At 42.6% G+C, this 16,715-nt stretch overlaps 1 protein-coding gene across 3 annotated transcripts; it reads left to right on the top strand.

The window, feature by feature from the left end:
• Nucleotides 1-13,726, top strand: LOC129645788 (HLA class II histocompatibility antigen, DRB1 beta chain-like). Of its 3 annotated transcripts, none has more exons than XM_055571195.1 (7): nucleotides 12-136; nucleotides 250-334; nucleotides 8,152-8,348; nucleotides 10,397-10,678; nucleotides 12,495-12,605; nucleotides 13,048-13,072; nucleotides 13,384-13,726. In XM_055571195.1, the coding sequence occupies exons 1-7, from the start codon at nucleotides 70-72 to the stop codon at nucleotides 13,400-13,402; spliced, it is 786 nt and encodes a 261-aa protein (XP_055427170.1). In that variant the 5' UTR covers nucleotides 12-69; the 3' UTR covers nucleotides 13,403-13,726. The 3 variants fall into 3 exon arrangements, with proteins under 3 accessions (XP_055427171.1, XP_055427170.1, XP_055427172.1); XM_055571197.1 differs by having other exon boundaries at nucleotides 113-136; nucleotides 8,079-8,348; XM_055571196.1 differs by lacking the exon at nucleotides 250-334 and having other exon boundaries at nucleotides 1-136; nucleotides 8,079-8,348.
• Nucleotides 13,727-16,715: the final 2,989 nt, after the last annotated feature.

Genomic DNA, 16,715 nt, shown 5'->3' with positions numbered 1-16,715 from the left:
CACTGAGGGACTCTCAGCTGCTCCCTCACGCTCTGTATTCTCCTGTATGATGTGTCTGTGGTTCACGGGATGGCAGCTTTGGCAGTGCTACTGATGGTGCTCAGCCCTCCCTTCTCTTGGGCCAGAGAAACCCAAAGTAAGTGCACACCTTTGAGGGGAGGGTGAGCTATTATGGGTGGGAGAAGAAAGGGAGTTACCATTATCTATGTCCAGACTACATCTCTTAAAAAACTGTGACATTCTCTTCAGTCATCACCAGTCCTTATCCCATGGAGCCTTCATTCCTTCCACAAGAAAAGGGCTTTGGATGCCTGCCTTCTGAATGCTGCTTAAGGTAACTCCATATACATGGGATAAGTCTTCTCAATTCTCCTCCAGTAAAACCTCTCTAGTCTTACAACCCATTCCTCTAAGGATCTTAAGAGGATTGAGTCGCAAAGATACCCTGGAGGAGGAAATGGCAATCCACTCCAGTATTCTTGCCTGGAGAATTCCATGGACAGAGGACCCTGGTGAGCTACAGTCCATGGTATCACAAAGAGTTGGACACGAAAGAGCACACACTCAACACACATATCAGAAAAAAGAAAACTTTCTCTGAAAATTTACAGGGACTCTCGTGGAATTAGAACGGTCTCTCCTAGGAAGATGCTATGTTTGTCCTTAAGAGAGTCTATGATGTTGCTGTCTTTCCCTAGTATGTGAGAATGTATCAAAGGACATCCCTCACTATATCTTTTCCTATCTCCCTGAACTACAATGTTTAAAATGCCTATATCCCTGCCCTGGAGCTTCTCTGACAGAAGTTGGCATTAATTTTCTCTCTTTCTTCTGGGTAAAGCATCCTGGAGCTAAACCAGGGATCTTTAACTACTTAGAATGATTCTGTAGATAAGGAGCATCCATAGGGTGTTCTTTAGTGCCTTAAAGAATTCATGGCATCTTCTGAAAACCTGATACAGGTTAGTGTTCTTTATAAATCTATTTTGAATCTTTCTACATGATTAGTTTCTCCTCTATCTCCCCATTCTCTGGTCTGAGCACATGCAAAGGGATTCAGCTAGTAGAGGATAAATTACAGGAAATTCTGTTTTTGTAAGTTACAAGTAGTCAAATATCAGCATTTTAATATGACAAACTATAAACTCTGAGAAGAGTCCTGAGAATGTGAGGTTGTTTCCATCCTACTGGGTTGAAAGTCAAGAAGCAAGTCAAGGGAACTCATTGGCCTATCAGATATTGGCCCCAAACTTTGTAGATTCACTAATAATGCCATTTAATTTCCTTAATTAGTCATGTTTGGTGTCCTCTCCTTTCTGGTTCTTCCCTATTCTTTCCTCAAGCTATGCCATGATCATTAGAAAAAATCCCCATTAGAGAAAAAAGTTTGCACAAACCCTCAGCACTATAACAGATCAATTGGATGAGATGAAACTTAATGAAAGTTTCCTTGAATCTTAAAATCACCTTTTCCTGTCTTGTGAATGTTTCTTCCAACTAGTAGGAGGAGCAAAAGGAAGTTTGCCTGAATTCCTCACAGGAAATGAAAAGGATATCATATGCCTACAGAATAAAAGAATTTTAGAGCTGAGCTCTTTCTTGCCTTCCAGGAGTCACACAAAGAACGCTGAGTTTGTTCATTTTGAACTCAAATGTCTTTTTCTGAGCAACTATTATATGCTGGGTTCTGTTCTTGGCTCAGAGAATTCTATTTCAGTAACTTAGGAAAGTCCCCTGCAGTCATGAGCTTACCTAATGGTGGGAGAGGAAGACAACAACTGAGTAAACACTTAACAGGGAAAATCATTTCAGAGAGCAATAAATGCTGAAAGAACACTTCAGGGTTGTAGAACAGAGAGAACTGTATTCACCTGACTTCAGTTCAAGTGTCTAGGAAGCTCTCCCTGAGAAGGTGACAGTCGACTGAGACATAAACGATGAGAAGAAGCCAGACACGTGAGGGATCTTAGGGACAAGTGCCCCAGGGAGACGGAGCAGAGGAGAGGCCGAAATGTGAGAAGATGTTTGCTGTGTTTAAGGGATAGAATGAAGATTAGAGCAGCTGAAGCAGAGAAAGCTGGTTGGACCATGAAATAAGATGAGATTGGAGAGGAAACTAGGAGCCAAATCATATTAGGCTCTGGTGGCTGTGATGAGAACTTTTTAAAAAAAAATTTATTCTTGTGTTTATCTTTGGCTATGCTGGGTCTTTGTTGCCGAGCACGCTTTTCTCTAGCTGTGGTGCACAGGCTGCTCATTGCGGTGGGTTTTCCTGCTGCAGAGCGCAGGCTCTAGGGCAAACGGGTTTCAGTAGTTGTGGCTTCTGGGCTCTGGAGCACAGCTTCAATAGTTGTGGCGCATGGGCTTCATTGCTCCACAACACGCGGGATCCTCCCTGATGAGGGATTGAACTCATGTCTCCTGCATTGGCAGGCAAATTCTTCACCACTGAGCCACCAGGAAAGCCCCCGTGGTCCAAACTTTGACTTTTATTTATGGAGATATGTGAAACTACTGAGAGATTATAAGGAGAGTCAGTTTGTTTATTTTAAAAAATAATCTAGCTACCACGTGGAGACTGGACTCCAGAGGTTCACAAGTGGAGTGGAGGACACCATTTAAGAACATGGCAGAATTCTACAGGGCAGGTATACTGTGGCTTCACTTAGAGTGGTGGTGACAAAGACAATAGAAAAGATAAAGGGAACAGATCTGGGGAGATTGTTGTGTGACTTGCTCTTTTCAAACTTAATCATGTGACAAGAAGGTATTAGAGAATTCCTGAATAGTAAGTGGACCTAGTCTGACCCAGAGAACACTCCTCTCTGCCGTCATTTCTAAGTGAAGGCCTGTATTCAAAGTCTGGGGTCCTGTTCTTTTTCTATAAGCTGTCTATATGAGAATGTTATTTTTTCTAACCTTCTCCTTTTCTAAGGGTTCAGTTCAGGTCAGTCGCTCAGTTGTATCCGACTCTTTGTGCCCCCATGAACCGCAACATGCCAGGCCTCCCTGTCTATCACCAACTCCCGGAGTCTACCCAAACCCATGTCCATCGAATCGGTGATGCCATCCAACCATCTCATCCTCTGTCATCTGCTTCTCCTCCTGCCCTCAATCTTTCCCAGCATCAGGGTCTTTTCAAATGACTCAACTCTTTGCATGAGGTGGCCAAAATATTGGAGTTTCAGCTTCAACATCAGTCCTTCCAATGAACACCCAGGACTGATCTCCTTTAGGATTGACTGCTTGGATCTCCTTGCAGTCCAAGGGACTCTCAAGAGTCTTCTCCAACACCACAGTTCAAAAGCATCAATTCTTTGGTGCTCAGCTTTCTTCACAGTCCCGCTCTCACATCCATACATGACCACTGGAAAAACCATAGCCTTGACTAGACAGACCTTTGTTGAAAAAGTAATGTCTCTGCTTTTTAATATGCTGTCTAGGTTGGTCATAACTTTCCTTCCATGGAATAACTGTCTTTTAATTTCATGGCTGCAGTCACCATCTGCAGTGATGGGCTCCAAAGGAGCCCAGAAAAATAAAGTCAGCCATTGTTTCCACTGTTTCCCCACCTATTTGCCATGAACTGATGGGACCAGATGCCATGACCTTCGTTTTCTGAATGTTGAGCTTTAAGCCAACTTTTTCACTCTCCACTTTCACTTTCATCAAGACGCTTTTTAGTTCCTCTCCACTTTCTGCCATAAGGGTGGTGTCACCTGCATATCTGAGGTTATTGATATTTCTCCTGGCAATCTTGATTCCAGCTTGTGCTTCTTCCAGCCCAGTGTTTCTCATGATGTACTCTGCATATAAGTTAAATAAGCAGGGTGACAATATACAGCCTTGACGTACTCCTTTCCTGATTTGGAACCAGTCTGTTGTTCCATGTCCAGTTCTAACTGTGACTTCTTGACCTGCATAGAGGTTTCTCAAGAGGCAGATCAGGTGGTCTGGTATTCCCATCTCTTTCAGAAATTTCCACAGTTTATTGTGATCCACACAGTCAAAGGCTTTGGCATAGTCTATAAAGCAGAAATAGATGTTTTTCTGGAACTCTTTTGCTTTTTGATGATCCAGTGGCTGTTGACAATTTGATCTCTGGTTCCTCTGCCTTTTCTAAAACCAGCTTGAACATCTGGAAGTTCACAGTTCACGTATTGCAGAAGTCTGGCTTGGAGAATTTTAAGCATTTCCTTGTTAGCATGTGAGATGAGTACTTTCTAAGGGTACTTGACTGCAGAGATGAGAGTCCTACATCTGGCAAAGGCTAGTAATTCAATATTATTAATACCAATAATACTGGTATTATTGGGTGTAGCAGGCAGAGTTAGAAATGAGTTATCTGGGGCTTTGAATAGGACTGAAATATCTGTAGTTGTAGTTTACTAATATAGATTAGTGGACAAGTGGCAGGGAAATTAAGAAGGAAGATGATGTGAAGAATAAATTATATGTCTTTTTAATTGGCTGGTGAGGCAAAGAAATAAGTAACTCATACTCAAATTTATTTTGCTGGAAAAATAGCTCTTCATTGGGAGTGGATTCTTTAAAAATAGAAATTTCATATAGGAACAAGATTTTCAACAGATAAAATATTGGCAAAACTTTTAATGTAATTCTCAGTACTCCAAAATTAACCGTGGCTATTGACCACATATTTTCAGATGATTTATACTAGTTGAACTCATCCAGTGACAGATCACCAACACTTCCCCCAAATCCTTGACCCCGAATATTTGGCAATATCTAGAGCCAGAAGCAGAAGCAGAAGATTTTAAGAAGAGGTGGCAAGAATACACAGAACTATACAAAAAAGATTTTCATGACCCAGATAACCATGATGGTAATGATCACTCACCTAGACCCCGACATCCTGGAATATGAAGTCAAGTGGGCCTTAGGAAGCATCACTACAAACAAAGCTAGTGGAGGTGATGGAATTCCAGTTGAGCTATTTCAAATCCTAAAAGTTGATGCTATGAAAGTGCTGCACTCAATATGCCAGCATATTGAGAAAACTCAGCGGTGGCCATAGGACTGGAAAAGGTCAGTTTTCATTCCAATCCCAAAGAAAGGCAATTCCAAAGAATGTTCAAACTACTGCACAATTGCACTTATCTCACATACCAGCAAAGTAATGCTCCACGCCAGGCTTCAACAGTACATGAACTGTGTAGTTCCAGATGTTTAAGCTGGGTTTAGAAAAGGCAGAGGAACCAGAGATCAAATTGCCAACATTCGTTGGATCATCAAAAAAGCAAGAGAGTTCCAGAAAAACATCTGCTTTATTGACTACACCAAAGCCTTTGACACTGTGAGTCACAACAAACTGTGGAAAATTCTGAAAGAGATGGGAATACCAGACCACCTGACCTGCCTCCTGAGAAACCTGTATACAGGTCAAGAAGCCACAGTTAGAACTGGATGTGGAGCAACAGACTGGTTCCAAATCAGGAAAGGAGTACGTCAAGGCTGTATATTGTCACCCTGCTTATTTAACTTATATGCAGAGTACATCATGTGAAATGCTGGGCTGGATGAAGCACAAGCTGGAATCAAGATTGCTGGGAGAAATATCAATAACCTCAGATATGCAGATGACACCACCCTTTATTGCAGAAAGTGAAGAAAAAGTAAAGAAAGAGCCTTTTGATGAAAGTGAAAGAGGAGAGTGAAAAAGTTAGCTTAAAACTCAACAGTCAGAGAAGGAAACGGCAACTCACTCCAGTGTTCTTGCCTGGAGAATCCCAGGGATGGGGGAGCTGGGTAGGTGCCGTCTATGGGGTCCCGTAGAGTAGGACATGACTGAAGCGACTTAGCAGCAGCAGCAACAACATTCAGAAAATGAAGATCATGACATCTGGTCCCATCACTTCATGGCAAATAGATGGGAAAACAGTGGCAGACTTTATTTTTGGGGGCTCCAAAATCACTGCAGATGGTGACTGCAGCCATGAAATTACAAGACGCTTGCTCCTTGGAAGAAAAGCTCCAACCAACATAGACAGCATATTAAATAGCAGAGACATTACTGTGCTGACAAAGGTCCATCTAGTCAAAGCTATGGTTTTTCCAGTAGTCGTGTATGGATGTGAGAGTTGGACTATAAAGAAAGCTGAGTGCCTAAGAATTGATGCGTTTGAACTGTGTTGTTGGAGAAGACTCTTGAGAGTCCCTTGGACTGCAAGGAGGTCCAACCGGTCCATCCTAATGGATACCAGTCCTGAATATTCATTGGAAGGGCTAATCCTGAAGCTGAAACTCCAATCCTTTGGCCACCTAATAGGAAGAACTGACTCATTTGAAAACACCCTGATGCTGGGAAAGATCGAAGGCAGGAGAAGAAGGGGATGACAAAGGATGAGATGGTTGGATGGCATCACCGACTTGATGGACGTGAGTTTGAGCAAGTTCCGGGAGTTGGTGATGGACAGGGAGGCCTGGTGTGGGACAGTCCATGGCATCGCAAAGAGTCGGACCTGACTGAGGGACTGAACTGAACTGAGAGCCATTTTTGGTTGTTACACTGAGGGTTTCTTGTGACATCAGGTGAGTAGAGGCCAGAGATGCTGGTAGACAGCCTACAATGTTTAGAATAGCCACCCTCACCTAAGAGACATATTTGATCTCTTACCTAATCAGGTCAAATTTGAAAAGACAGTTCTGTCACCAAATTTAAAAATAAATTGGTTTTTAGAGCTATCTGGATTTGAAAATTCCAAAAAGGAAAGGTAGAAGTATACTGGGATCATGGTTTTAATTTCCTTAAAAGTCTTCAAAAGTTTCCCATTTATCATAAATTCAAAACCCTAACATCAACTATAAGACTTAAGAACTGGCTTCTGTGATTTTTCTAGTGAAAAATTTCACCCTGCTTCCTCACTCTCTGTGCTTTTAGTGAGAAGTTTTCCTCTGGATTCCTGCAGAAACTCATTATCTCTTTCAAGCCTTTACACATGCTACTACCTTTACCTGAAACATGCCTCCTATTTCTCCCAGACATACACACACTTCTTGCCTTCGGCCCATCTAAAGCTAACCTTTCATGTCACATCTTAAAAAAAAAAAAAAAAAAAAAAACCCTGAAGTATAGTTGATTATGAACTTCCCCGGTGGTTCAGCTGGTGAAGAATCTGTCTGTAATGTGGGAGACCTGGGTTCGATCCCTAGGTTGGGAAGATCTCCTGGAGAAGGGAACAACTACCCATTCCAGTATTCTTGCCTAGAGAATTCCATGGACAGAGGAGCCTGGTGGGCTACAGTCCATAGAACCACAAAGAATAGGATAGGACTGAAATGACTGAGCTCACACACATTGTATCAAATGTTTGTTTATATATTCCGAAAGAGGTTAGGCTACAGTCCTTGGGGTTGCAAAGAGTTGGACACAACTGAGTGACTTTCACTTTCATAGTTGATTTACAAATTTGTGTCATGTCACGTCTTAAATATCATTTGAGACAACTTCTCTGCCACCCTAATGTAATTATTCTCTCTTCTAGAACTCCTCACTTTTCTTCTGATATTTCTGACTCTTGTGTAATTAACTCTTGCGTGGTTGGGTTTCCTCCATCACTCTCACTAAATGTTATGCTCCTAGATAAGGTAGGGGAGAGGTCTGTTTTTCCTTCTTTGGATTTCCAGGGGCAGCAGCACAGGCCTGGCACAAGGTCAGCACCAGGTAAGGAAGTCTTTCAGGAACTGCTGAAGGCCTGTGGGATGAGAGGAAGGAGCAGTGAGTGTTTTTCTGGTGAAAGCATTCAGGAGGTGGAAGCAATGGGGTAAATCCTGGCCCAGCTCAGGCTTGGAGGTCTCTAGCCAAGTGCAGAGCTGACTGCATCCCACATGGCTTAGGATCAGAGGGGCCTTCCCCCACCACCATGGTCTGGATTGACCCTGCAGATGAAAGATGAACCATGAGTGCTGGTAGTTAGGGGTGCCAGTGGAGCCAATGAAGGAGTTCGTAGTGCTCCCTTCTCTCCTAGCGACCCCCTTCTCCCTCGCCCCTTGGTGGGCGTTGCAGTTAGTCATTTCCAGGAACCCGCCCAGTGATCAGATCTTTCACGTCTTCACAGCGCATTTCATCCATCAGTTTAAGGGTGAGTGTCGTTTCTCCAACGGGTTAGAGCGGATGCGGTTCTTTGCCAGATACATCTACAACACGCAGGAGGATGTGCACTTCGACAGCGATGTGGGGGAGTTCACGGCCCTGACGGAGCTGGGGAGGCTGGATGCCGAGTACTGGAACCAGCAAAAGGACTTCATGGAGCAGATGCGGGCCAAGGTGGACACGTTGTGCAGATCCAACTACCAGGGCATTGGTAGCTTCCTGAGGCAGCGCCGAGGTGAGCAGGCCAGTGGGTGACCTCGGGGAGGTTGTGTGTATGTGCGTGCATGTGTGCAGGAATGTGTGTGTGAGAGAGAGACAGAGAGACAGGAGGACAGAGACAGAGACTGCGTCCAGGTGAGTGTTGGATTGTGAGCAAGTTCAAGTTAGGAAAGTTGCTGTGAGAGGATGAGACTGGGAGTCTCACATGCTGTCGGGGAGACAGTGTGTGATTGTGAGAGGGGAGAGAGCATGTGGCGGGGGAAGGGGCCGGGTGTCTGAGAGGACCGGAGAGGGTAAGAGGTGTGGGGGACTGATGCAGGAAGGAAAGATGGTGGCAGACTGTGGGAGAGGTGAGGTGGCAGAAAGGGGAAGGGGATATGGAGGAATACTGACTGGGAGGGGTGGTTAGGCTTTCTTGGTGGCTCAGACATAAAGAATCTGCCCGCAGTGCAGGAGACCTGAGTTTGATCCCTAGCTGGGGAAGATCCCCTGGAGAAGAGAATGGCTACCCACTCAAGTATTCTTGCCTGTAGAATTCCATGGACAGAGAAGCCTGGCGGGCTACAGTCCATGGGGTCGCAAAAAGTTGGACGCGACTGAGTGACTAACCCTCTAGGTGGTTAGAAAGGAGGAGAAGGCATTGAGGTGTCTGTGATTGTGCTACCCAACAAAGGGCTGTGGAACTTGGACATTCATGGTCAGCTGTGGTACAGGAGCTTCAGCACCTCATCTTCCTGGATGATGGACCCTTTGCTTCACATCTGTGACTTTTGCTTCTGTGGTCAGGGAGAAACTTTGGTTCTGGGTCCAAATTTTCACCTTTGCTCATGCTTCAGCTGCAGGACTCATGGTTTTGTTCTTTCGTCTCTGAAAAGCAACTCAGTATCTTGCTTGAAACAGAATAGGGCCAGATTGGAGCTGGTTCTGGGGTTATACAATTAGAAGAAATTTTAAGTTTTGTACTCTTTTAAGATTTATTAATTTTTGACTGTGCTGGGTTTTCCTTTCTGCATGCAGGCTTTCTCTAGTTGCAGGGAGCAAAGACTGCTTTCTAGTTGCAGTGCATGGGCTTCTCACTGCAGTGGGTTCTCTTGTTGCAGAGCATGGGCTCTAGGGTGTGGGAGCTTCAGCAGTTGCAGCATGTGGGTTCAGTAGTTGTGGCATGGGTTTAGTTTCCTTGGAGCATGTGAGATCTTCCCAGATCAGGAATTGAACTTGCATCCCCTGAACCAGTGGGTGGATTGGCAGGTGGATTCTTAACCGCTGGACCACCAGGAAAGTCAAAGAATTTTTTCTTTTTAATTAGTGACTTTCCTTCCTGCTTTACCTCTCCTTCAGGACTCAAGTTTTTCTTGGGATTCAACTCATAGACTTAGAGAATCACCCGTGTCTTTCCTTCTTCCCAGGGTGGAACCATTCTGAGGTGTTCTAAGGTGTGAGTGCCTGGAGACAGCTTTCCCAAGACGTCATATTCTATATCCACACCTACCCCACTGCTGTTCACTAATTTATCGACACTTTGATTCATATTTTCTCTTCAGTTAAACAAGGATAACAATAGCTAACATATATTGAAGACTAAGTTCCATTTATTGTTTTACATACTTTACATGGAATAATCCTCACATAGCACTGAGAGGTAAATTAGGATAATAATCCACTTTTATAGATAGAAAGCTGAGGCACATGGAAATGTAAAAATTCTCCCAGTCACTAAGAGGAAGAGCCTGGATGTGAATCCAGGCTGTCTGGCTTCAGAAATCATGCTTTTAATCAGTACACTGTATGCCTTGAAAGATTTGTAAATGCTTCAGTTCAACAATGAATTATTTTTCATGCTATGAAACACACACACATATTTTTTCAACATCTTTCAAATGTAATGGGCCAGTGCTGTAAGAATTAAAGTCAGGGCTCACAGTACTAGCTCCTAAGGTTGGGCCAAATGGCCTGTCTGGCCTACCTGAGACTGCATTCTGCTCTGGTGATTGGTTTAGAAAGGCAGCCAATCAAGGTGACTCACTTTGTCTTGCTCACTGATTCCCTCCACCTTTTCTCTCCCAGTGGAGCCTATAGTGACTGTGTATCCTGCAAAGACCCAGCCCCTGCAGCACCACAACCTCCTGGTCTGCTCTGTGAACGGTTTCTACCCAGGCCACATTGAAGTCAGGTGGTTCCGGAACGGCCATGAAGAGGAGGCTGGGGTGATCTCCACAGGCCTGATCCAGAATGGAGACTGGACCTTCCAGACCATGGTGATGCTTGAAACAGTTCCTCAGAGTGGAGAGGTCTACACCTGCCAAGTGGATCACCCCAGCCGGACGAGCCCTCTCACAGTGGAATGGAGTGAGAAGCTCTCTATCTTGTATGTTCCTCACCCACTGTGGAGGGGGCTTGCCTTCCCCTGAGTTTCAGGTGTCTCCTCTCCCTACAACATGTGTTCATTTGCTCCTTATTCTCCTGTCCTTCAGCTGAGGTTATTAGGGGAGTCCTTTATCCTGTGATAGAAATCCTCTGATACTTTACGGATATCTTGGCATAGTTTCTCCAAATACCTACACCCCCTGGGGAGGCATTTCTTCCTGACAAGGAGAAAAGAGGTATCCCTGGTCTGAGCCTCCATGAAATCTCAAGTCACGGTCACCCTGTGACCTGGGCACTAGTCCCCTGACTCCGGCTGGGCTTGTACTTCCGACACTGTTGCTCTGAGTTGTTCACTGTGATCTGAGAAAAGGTGCATCCTTTACAGTGTAGAAACCTTCCTGACGTGAGTGGAGTTCAACCTCAGCTATGCCCTTTATTGGCTCTGTCACCATACACAAGCTAATTAACCTCATTCAGCCCCAGGTTCCTCACCTATCAAATACTGAAGTCCTGTGGCCTTATATCAGGACTGCAATGTTTAAATGAGTTCAGTGCCTGAATCTTGAAGCTACTCTGTGTGATTTTTAAGACAAATTTTTGTAGGAATTGCCAGTTATTCTGGTCAGGGCAGCCTTCTTTCCTCCTTCTCAAAACTCTCTGTCTTATAATAGGTCTGCTCAATGTTATGTAGCAGCCTGGATGGGAGGGGAGTTTAGGGGAGAATTGTTATTGTTTAGTTGCTAAGTCATGTCCAACTCTTTGTGATCCCATGGACTGTAGCCCACCAGGCTCCTCCATCCATGGGATTTCCTGGATAAGAATACTGGAATGGGGAGTCATTTCCTTCTCCCTTGGGGGAGAATGGATACATGTATATGTCTGGCTTAGTTCCTTTCCTGTCTGCCTGAAACTGTCACAATATTGTTAATTGGCCATACTCCAATACAAAATAAAAAGTTTAATAAAAATTTCTCAATCTTATGCAGCCACTTTGGAAGGTGGTATGGAGATTCCTTAAAAAACTAGGAATAAAATCACCCTATGACCCAGCAATCCCACTACTAGGCATATACCCTGAAGAAACCAAAATTAAAAAGACACATGTACCCCAATGTTCATTGCAGCACTATTTACAATAGCTAGAACATGGAAACAACCTAGATGTCCATCAACAGATGAATAGATAAAAAACCTGTGGTACCTATATACAATGTACGTATATACAAATTGACATTTGGCAGAAACTTAATCATATAAAGGGACACATTTGAGTCAGTTCTAATGAGGTGGATGAACCTAGAACCTAGTATACAGAGTGAAATAGGTAAGAAAGAGAAAGATAAATATCATGCACTAACACATATATATGCAATCTAGACAGATGGTACTGATGAAAGTTTCTGCAGGGCAGCAGTAGAGATACACACATAGAGAACAGACTTATATGCACATGGGACGGGGAAAGGAAGGAGAGAGTGAGTTGTATGGAGAGCGTAACATGGAAACTTACATCACCATATGTAAAACAGATACCTGTATGACTCAGGGAACTCAAACAGGGGCTCTGTAACCTAGAGGGGTGGGATGGGGAGGGAGATGGGCCGGAGGTTCAAGGGGGAGGGGACATATGTATACCTTGGCTGATTCATGTTGACATTTGACAGAAACCATCACAATTCTGTAAAGCAATTATCCTTCAACTAAAAAAAAAATACATTAAAAAATTCTCAGTCTTAGAGATTGAAATAGAGAAGTTGTATTTGGGATAAAAATGACTAAAATTAGCTTCTTTTCTCAGGAGCACAGTCTGACTCTGCTCAGAGGAAGCTGATGAGTGGAATCGGAGGCTTTGTTCTGGGTCTGCTCTTCCTTGGCGTGGGGCTGTTCATCCACCTCAGGAGTAAGAAAGGTGAGGAACCAGTTGGCAGATGATATTCCTCTCAGGCTTTTGGGAGAAGAAATGTGACTTTGCTCGGGTGGTTCGGTGACCCTGTACAAAGTCTGTCATTACCTAGTTACCTCAAATTTCTTGAAAATCCAGACACTGACAGTCCATGATTAGCCATGGTTGAAACATGAAAGGTGATGGCCTATAACAATCAGAAAATGGTTAACACACATGAAATTTGGGGTGGAGATCCTGGGGCAAATGTGGGAAGAGACACTAAGGCTGATGAAATTACAATGGGTTTGTGTGAGAGAAGCTTCAGTTTCTCTCTATCCTGGCATCCAGTGATGTGGGCTGTGGTGTGAGAGAAATCTTAGGAGAGTGCTCTGGGTCTGGGAACATTGTGTTTGGGGATGGATTTACCTCCATCTTTTAACTATATGTCTTTCTTCCTCTTTTCCAGGACACCCTGCACTTCAGCCTATTAGGTAATGCTTCTTAACTCTCTTTTAGAATCATATTTAGTCTCCTAGAGCAGATGGTAGAGGTGACAAGACAGGAGACAGAAATAATGAAAAAGACTGTGGATCTGACTTCTGATCATGCAGTTTACACTGAAGCTTCTTCTGTCCACTAAACAGAAGGTTTGAACTGTAAAGTGGCTTTGGCCCAAGGAGACTTAAGAAAATTTCCCCTTCTTACTGCAATGCTTTAACAGAAGGCTCTGAGAGGCAGAGACAAGGGGAAGTGCTGCTTGTAAAGTAAGACTGGAAATGACACTGTCCTCTGCTTCCTGAAGGACCCCTGAGCTGAAGTGAAGATGGTAACACTCAAAGAAGAACCTTCTGTCCCAGCTTCTTCACGGCCTGAAAAGGTCTCCTGCTTGGCTCCTATTCCTCCACAACAAGAGTGCTTCTCAGGATCTCGTTTGCTCCTGGTTGAGTGACCCTGCAGAAAATGTCCTTCTTGCTGGTTTCCTTGGCCCCCATGTTTGACCTGGACATTCTCAGTATTGATCACTATACCTTATCTTCATTCTTTCCTGGTCCCCTTTGTTTTCAACCTTTAGTGCCTCCTGTGCCTCGGATCTTCTGTCCATATTATTATATAACTTTTTATCTCAAATAAATATGGACTGGCAATCATCTGCTTTATACAGTTTCAAGGAAAGAAGTAGAAAGAAAACAGAAGTGGAGGGTGGCATCATAAAACAATAATGGTTATTATTTCTTATATATTCCTAAATTTGGTCATTTGTGGATCTGGAGGTTTCCTTGCTCCCTTCCCTGTTTTTTCCTTGAGTTTTCTACATTCTGTCGTCAGGCATGTTTTCCGGGGCTAGAAGAAAGGCCTTAATTCCCTCTATCATGGTGGTTTCCTACATCTTTGCAACCTCAAAGATAAATACACTTTATAGTAATCTGCTATTATTTAAAAGTTACAAAATGTATATTCCTGTTTTTTTTCTCCTTTGCCATGATTTTAAAACAAAGTATCTAATTCTGGGTTAGTTCACTCCTTGAACTCCTCTTTAATTAGACTAATAGTAGGCTTCAATATTTAAATCTTTTTCTGTCTCTAAGATAAACATCAGTGACGTGCTGATGCCTTGGCTGGGGTGTATTCTTCCCCGTAAGTAGGTTTCAGAAGGCCACTAAGACAAAGCCACAACTCTAGTGGATAATATGCATTTCTGAGTCCCCCCAGAGTGTGTGATAAACTACTGTCTGTTACAGGAAAATCCAGTATGGATCTTACCTTAGCAGAAATCAGAGACAATTCTGAAAAACAAAGGAAAATTTAGGAATACAGGGATGTTCATCCAAACAAAAAAATATCCTACAACTGGAAGAAAAATGAGATTTTCTACTCTAGAATAATCCCCAAAATGTACTTTCAGTAGGTTTAGGAGATTTGTACAGTCTATAACATTTTAAAAACTAAGATAGAGGAGGAGAATATCTATCATCTACTTACATTTGTAAATAGAAACAATGGCAGAACTATTTTTAAAAAATTGTTATCATTTGGGCAAATGAGAGAATAGATTAAAGGGTACAAATATGAAAGTCAGACTTTTTTGAATTTATCTCATTTAATAGTTTTAACTAGAGGAACGTTCAAATATTCTATGTAATAAAAATAATTTTAAATTAAAAGATTAACAAAGTGATGCTTAAAAACTAAAGGCAAACTGGAATGATTCAAACAAATTTGACCAAAAGTATATAATAGAAAACAAGCTAAATCAAAATTTTTTTGACCCTTGTATAAAAGACTGTTGAACTATAATTGTAAGTAAGTATATAGTTTTAAGTTCCAAAGACTTTAATAACATAAAAAAGTTGGATAGGCTCAGAAACCATGGTGACTTCTCCTAGCTCAAGAAACCACCATGATAGAAGGAATTAAGGCCTTTCTCCTAGCTCAGGCTTAGGCAATTAAATTGCTGACAAAGTTGGTGGGTTCTGCTATTGTATTCCTTCTGAAGTCAGTGTGCATGCTCAGTCGTGTCCAGCTCTTTGTGACCCCATGGACTGTAGCCTGCCAGGCTCCTCTGTCCATGTTTTCCAGGCAAGAATACTGGAGTGGGTTGCCATTTCCTCCTCCAGCAGATCTTCCTGATCCAGGGATTAAACCCACGTCTCCTGCATCTCCTGCCTTGCAGGCGGGTTCTTTACTCATTGAGCCATCAGGGAAGCCCATTCCATCTGAAGAGTCAATTTCAAATGCAAACTAAATTGAAACAGTAGGTAATAGATTCAGAAGTCTATTACAAAGTAATTGTTGAATTCTTCACAGTCTTGCACATCTATTATTTTCAAGCAAATTCAAAGTTTGTTTTTGCGTATGTTAATTATACTATGTGTTATTTGTGTGAAACAGGTTATCATCCTGTAGAGATTTGATAAATCATGTCTGCCATGTGCATACAGTTGGGATAAGTTTTATTTGATCCCAAGGTTGCAACTTTACTGTCATTTTGTTCTCTGATTTGAATAAATAAGTGTTTCATTTTGTTTGAGACCTGTGGTGTGAAATTACAAGGTAGAACTGAGGTCTATAGTATGAATATATCTATGAAGACACTTTCTGCTACTAATAGCAGAAGAATCCAATCTAATTAGCTTTACTTTCCTTTAACTTATCTCACATAATGGATAGACCAAGGTAGGGAATTTCCAGAATTGGTCGATTTATCAGGCCAATGGCATCACCAATGATCTGAAAGGCAGGAAAAGAGAACTGTTGCTTCTCATGTGGTTTTATGAGAAGCAACCAAACTTTTCCCTTAGTGTTCCCAGCAGACCCACTTCCTCACACATTAGGAGGATCACGGATGATGACGGCAGTTCACATAAATCACGTTTCACCCTTTGTGACATGGGCCTGCCTGCTCTGATACACAAGGGAAGGAGAGGTTTAAAATCATCTTTCTCTTTTAAGAGAAAGAAATGGTCCATGAGGTAAGGAGGATGATTTTACAGCATTGAAATACAGTGTCTGGTACTATTCGATTGTATTTTTGTAACTGCCTCATGAAGGATGATAGGTATTTAAATAACAGTGTCATTTCAGGGATTTTTTTTTTAGCACTGAGACTTAAGTACCAGCCATAAGCCACTTCCTTCCACCTCAAAAGCAAATAAGCAGGAGGATTATTTGTTTGATTTTAGAATATATGCTGGCTCTTAATTTTATGAGGAAAACTATATTTTTCGGGGAATTGTTTTTTTAAAGGACATGTAATCAGGAATTACTCACTTCTTAAAATGCTAAAATCTATTATACATCTATTTTACCAAGCACTTTTTTGCATTGACTTATTATTTGTTATGTTTGTGCTCAGTTTCTCAGTCATGTCTGACTCCTTGCGACCCCAGGGACTCAAGCCCACCAGGCTCCTCTGTCCATGAAATTTTCCAAGCAAGAGTACTGGAGTAGGTTGCCATTTCCTACTCTAGGGGATCTTCTTGAGGAGGATTAAGAGATCGAACACCCATCTGTTGCATCTCCTGCATTGGCAGGCAGATTCTTTACCACTGTGCCACCTTGGAAGCCCTATTATTTGCTATATGAGTCCAGAATTAGATCCCTGGACATTTGAGGTTTAGATTAATACAGAGAGTT

Source organism: Bubalus kerabau, chromosome 3, assembly GCF_029407905.1.
Source record: "Bubalus kerabau isolate K-KA32 ecotype Philippines breed swamp buffalo chromosome 3, PCC_UOA_SB_1v2, whole genome shotgun sequence".
Lineage (NCBI taxonomy): Eukaryota > Metazoa > Chordata > Mammalia > Artiodactyla > Bovidae > Bubalus > Bubalus kerabau.
This window is presented reverse-complemented; position numbering and strand designations above follow the sequence as displayed.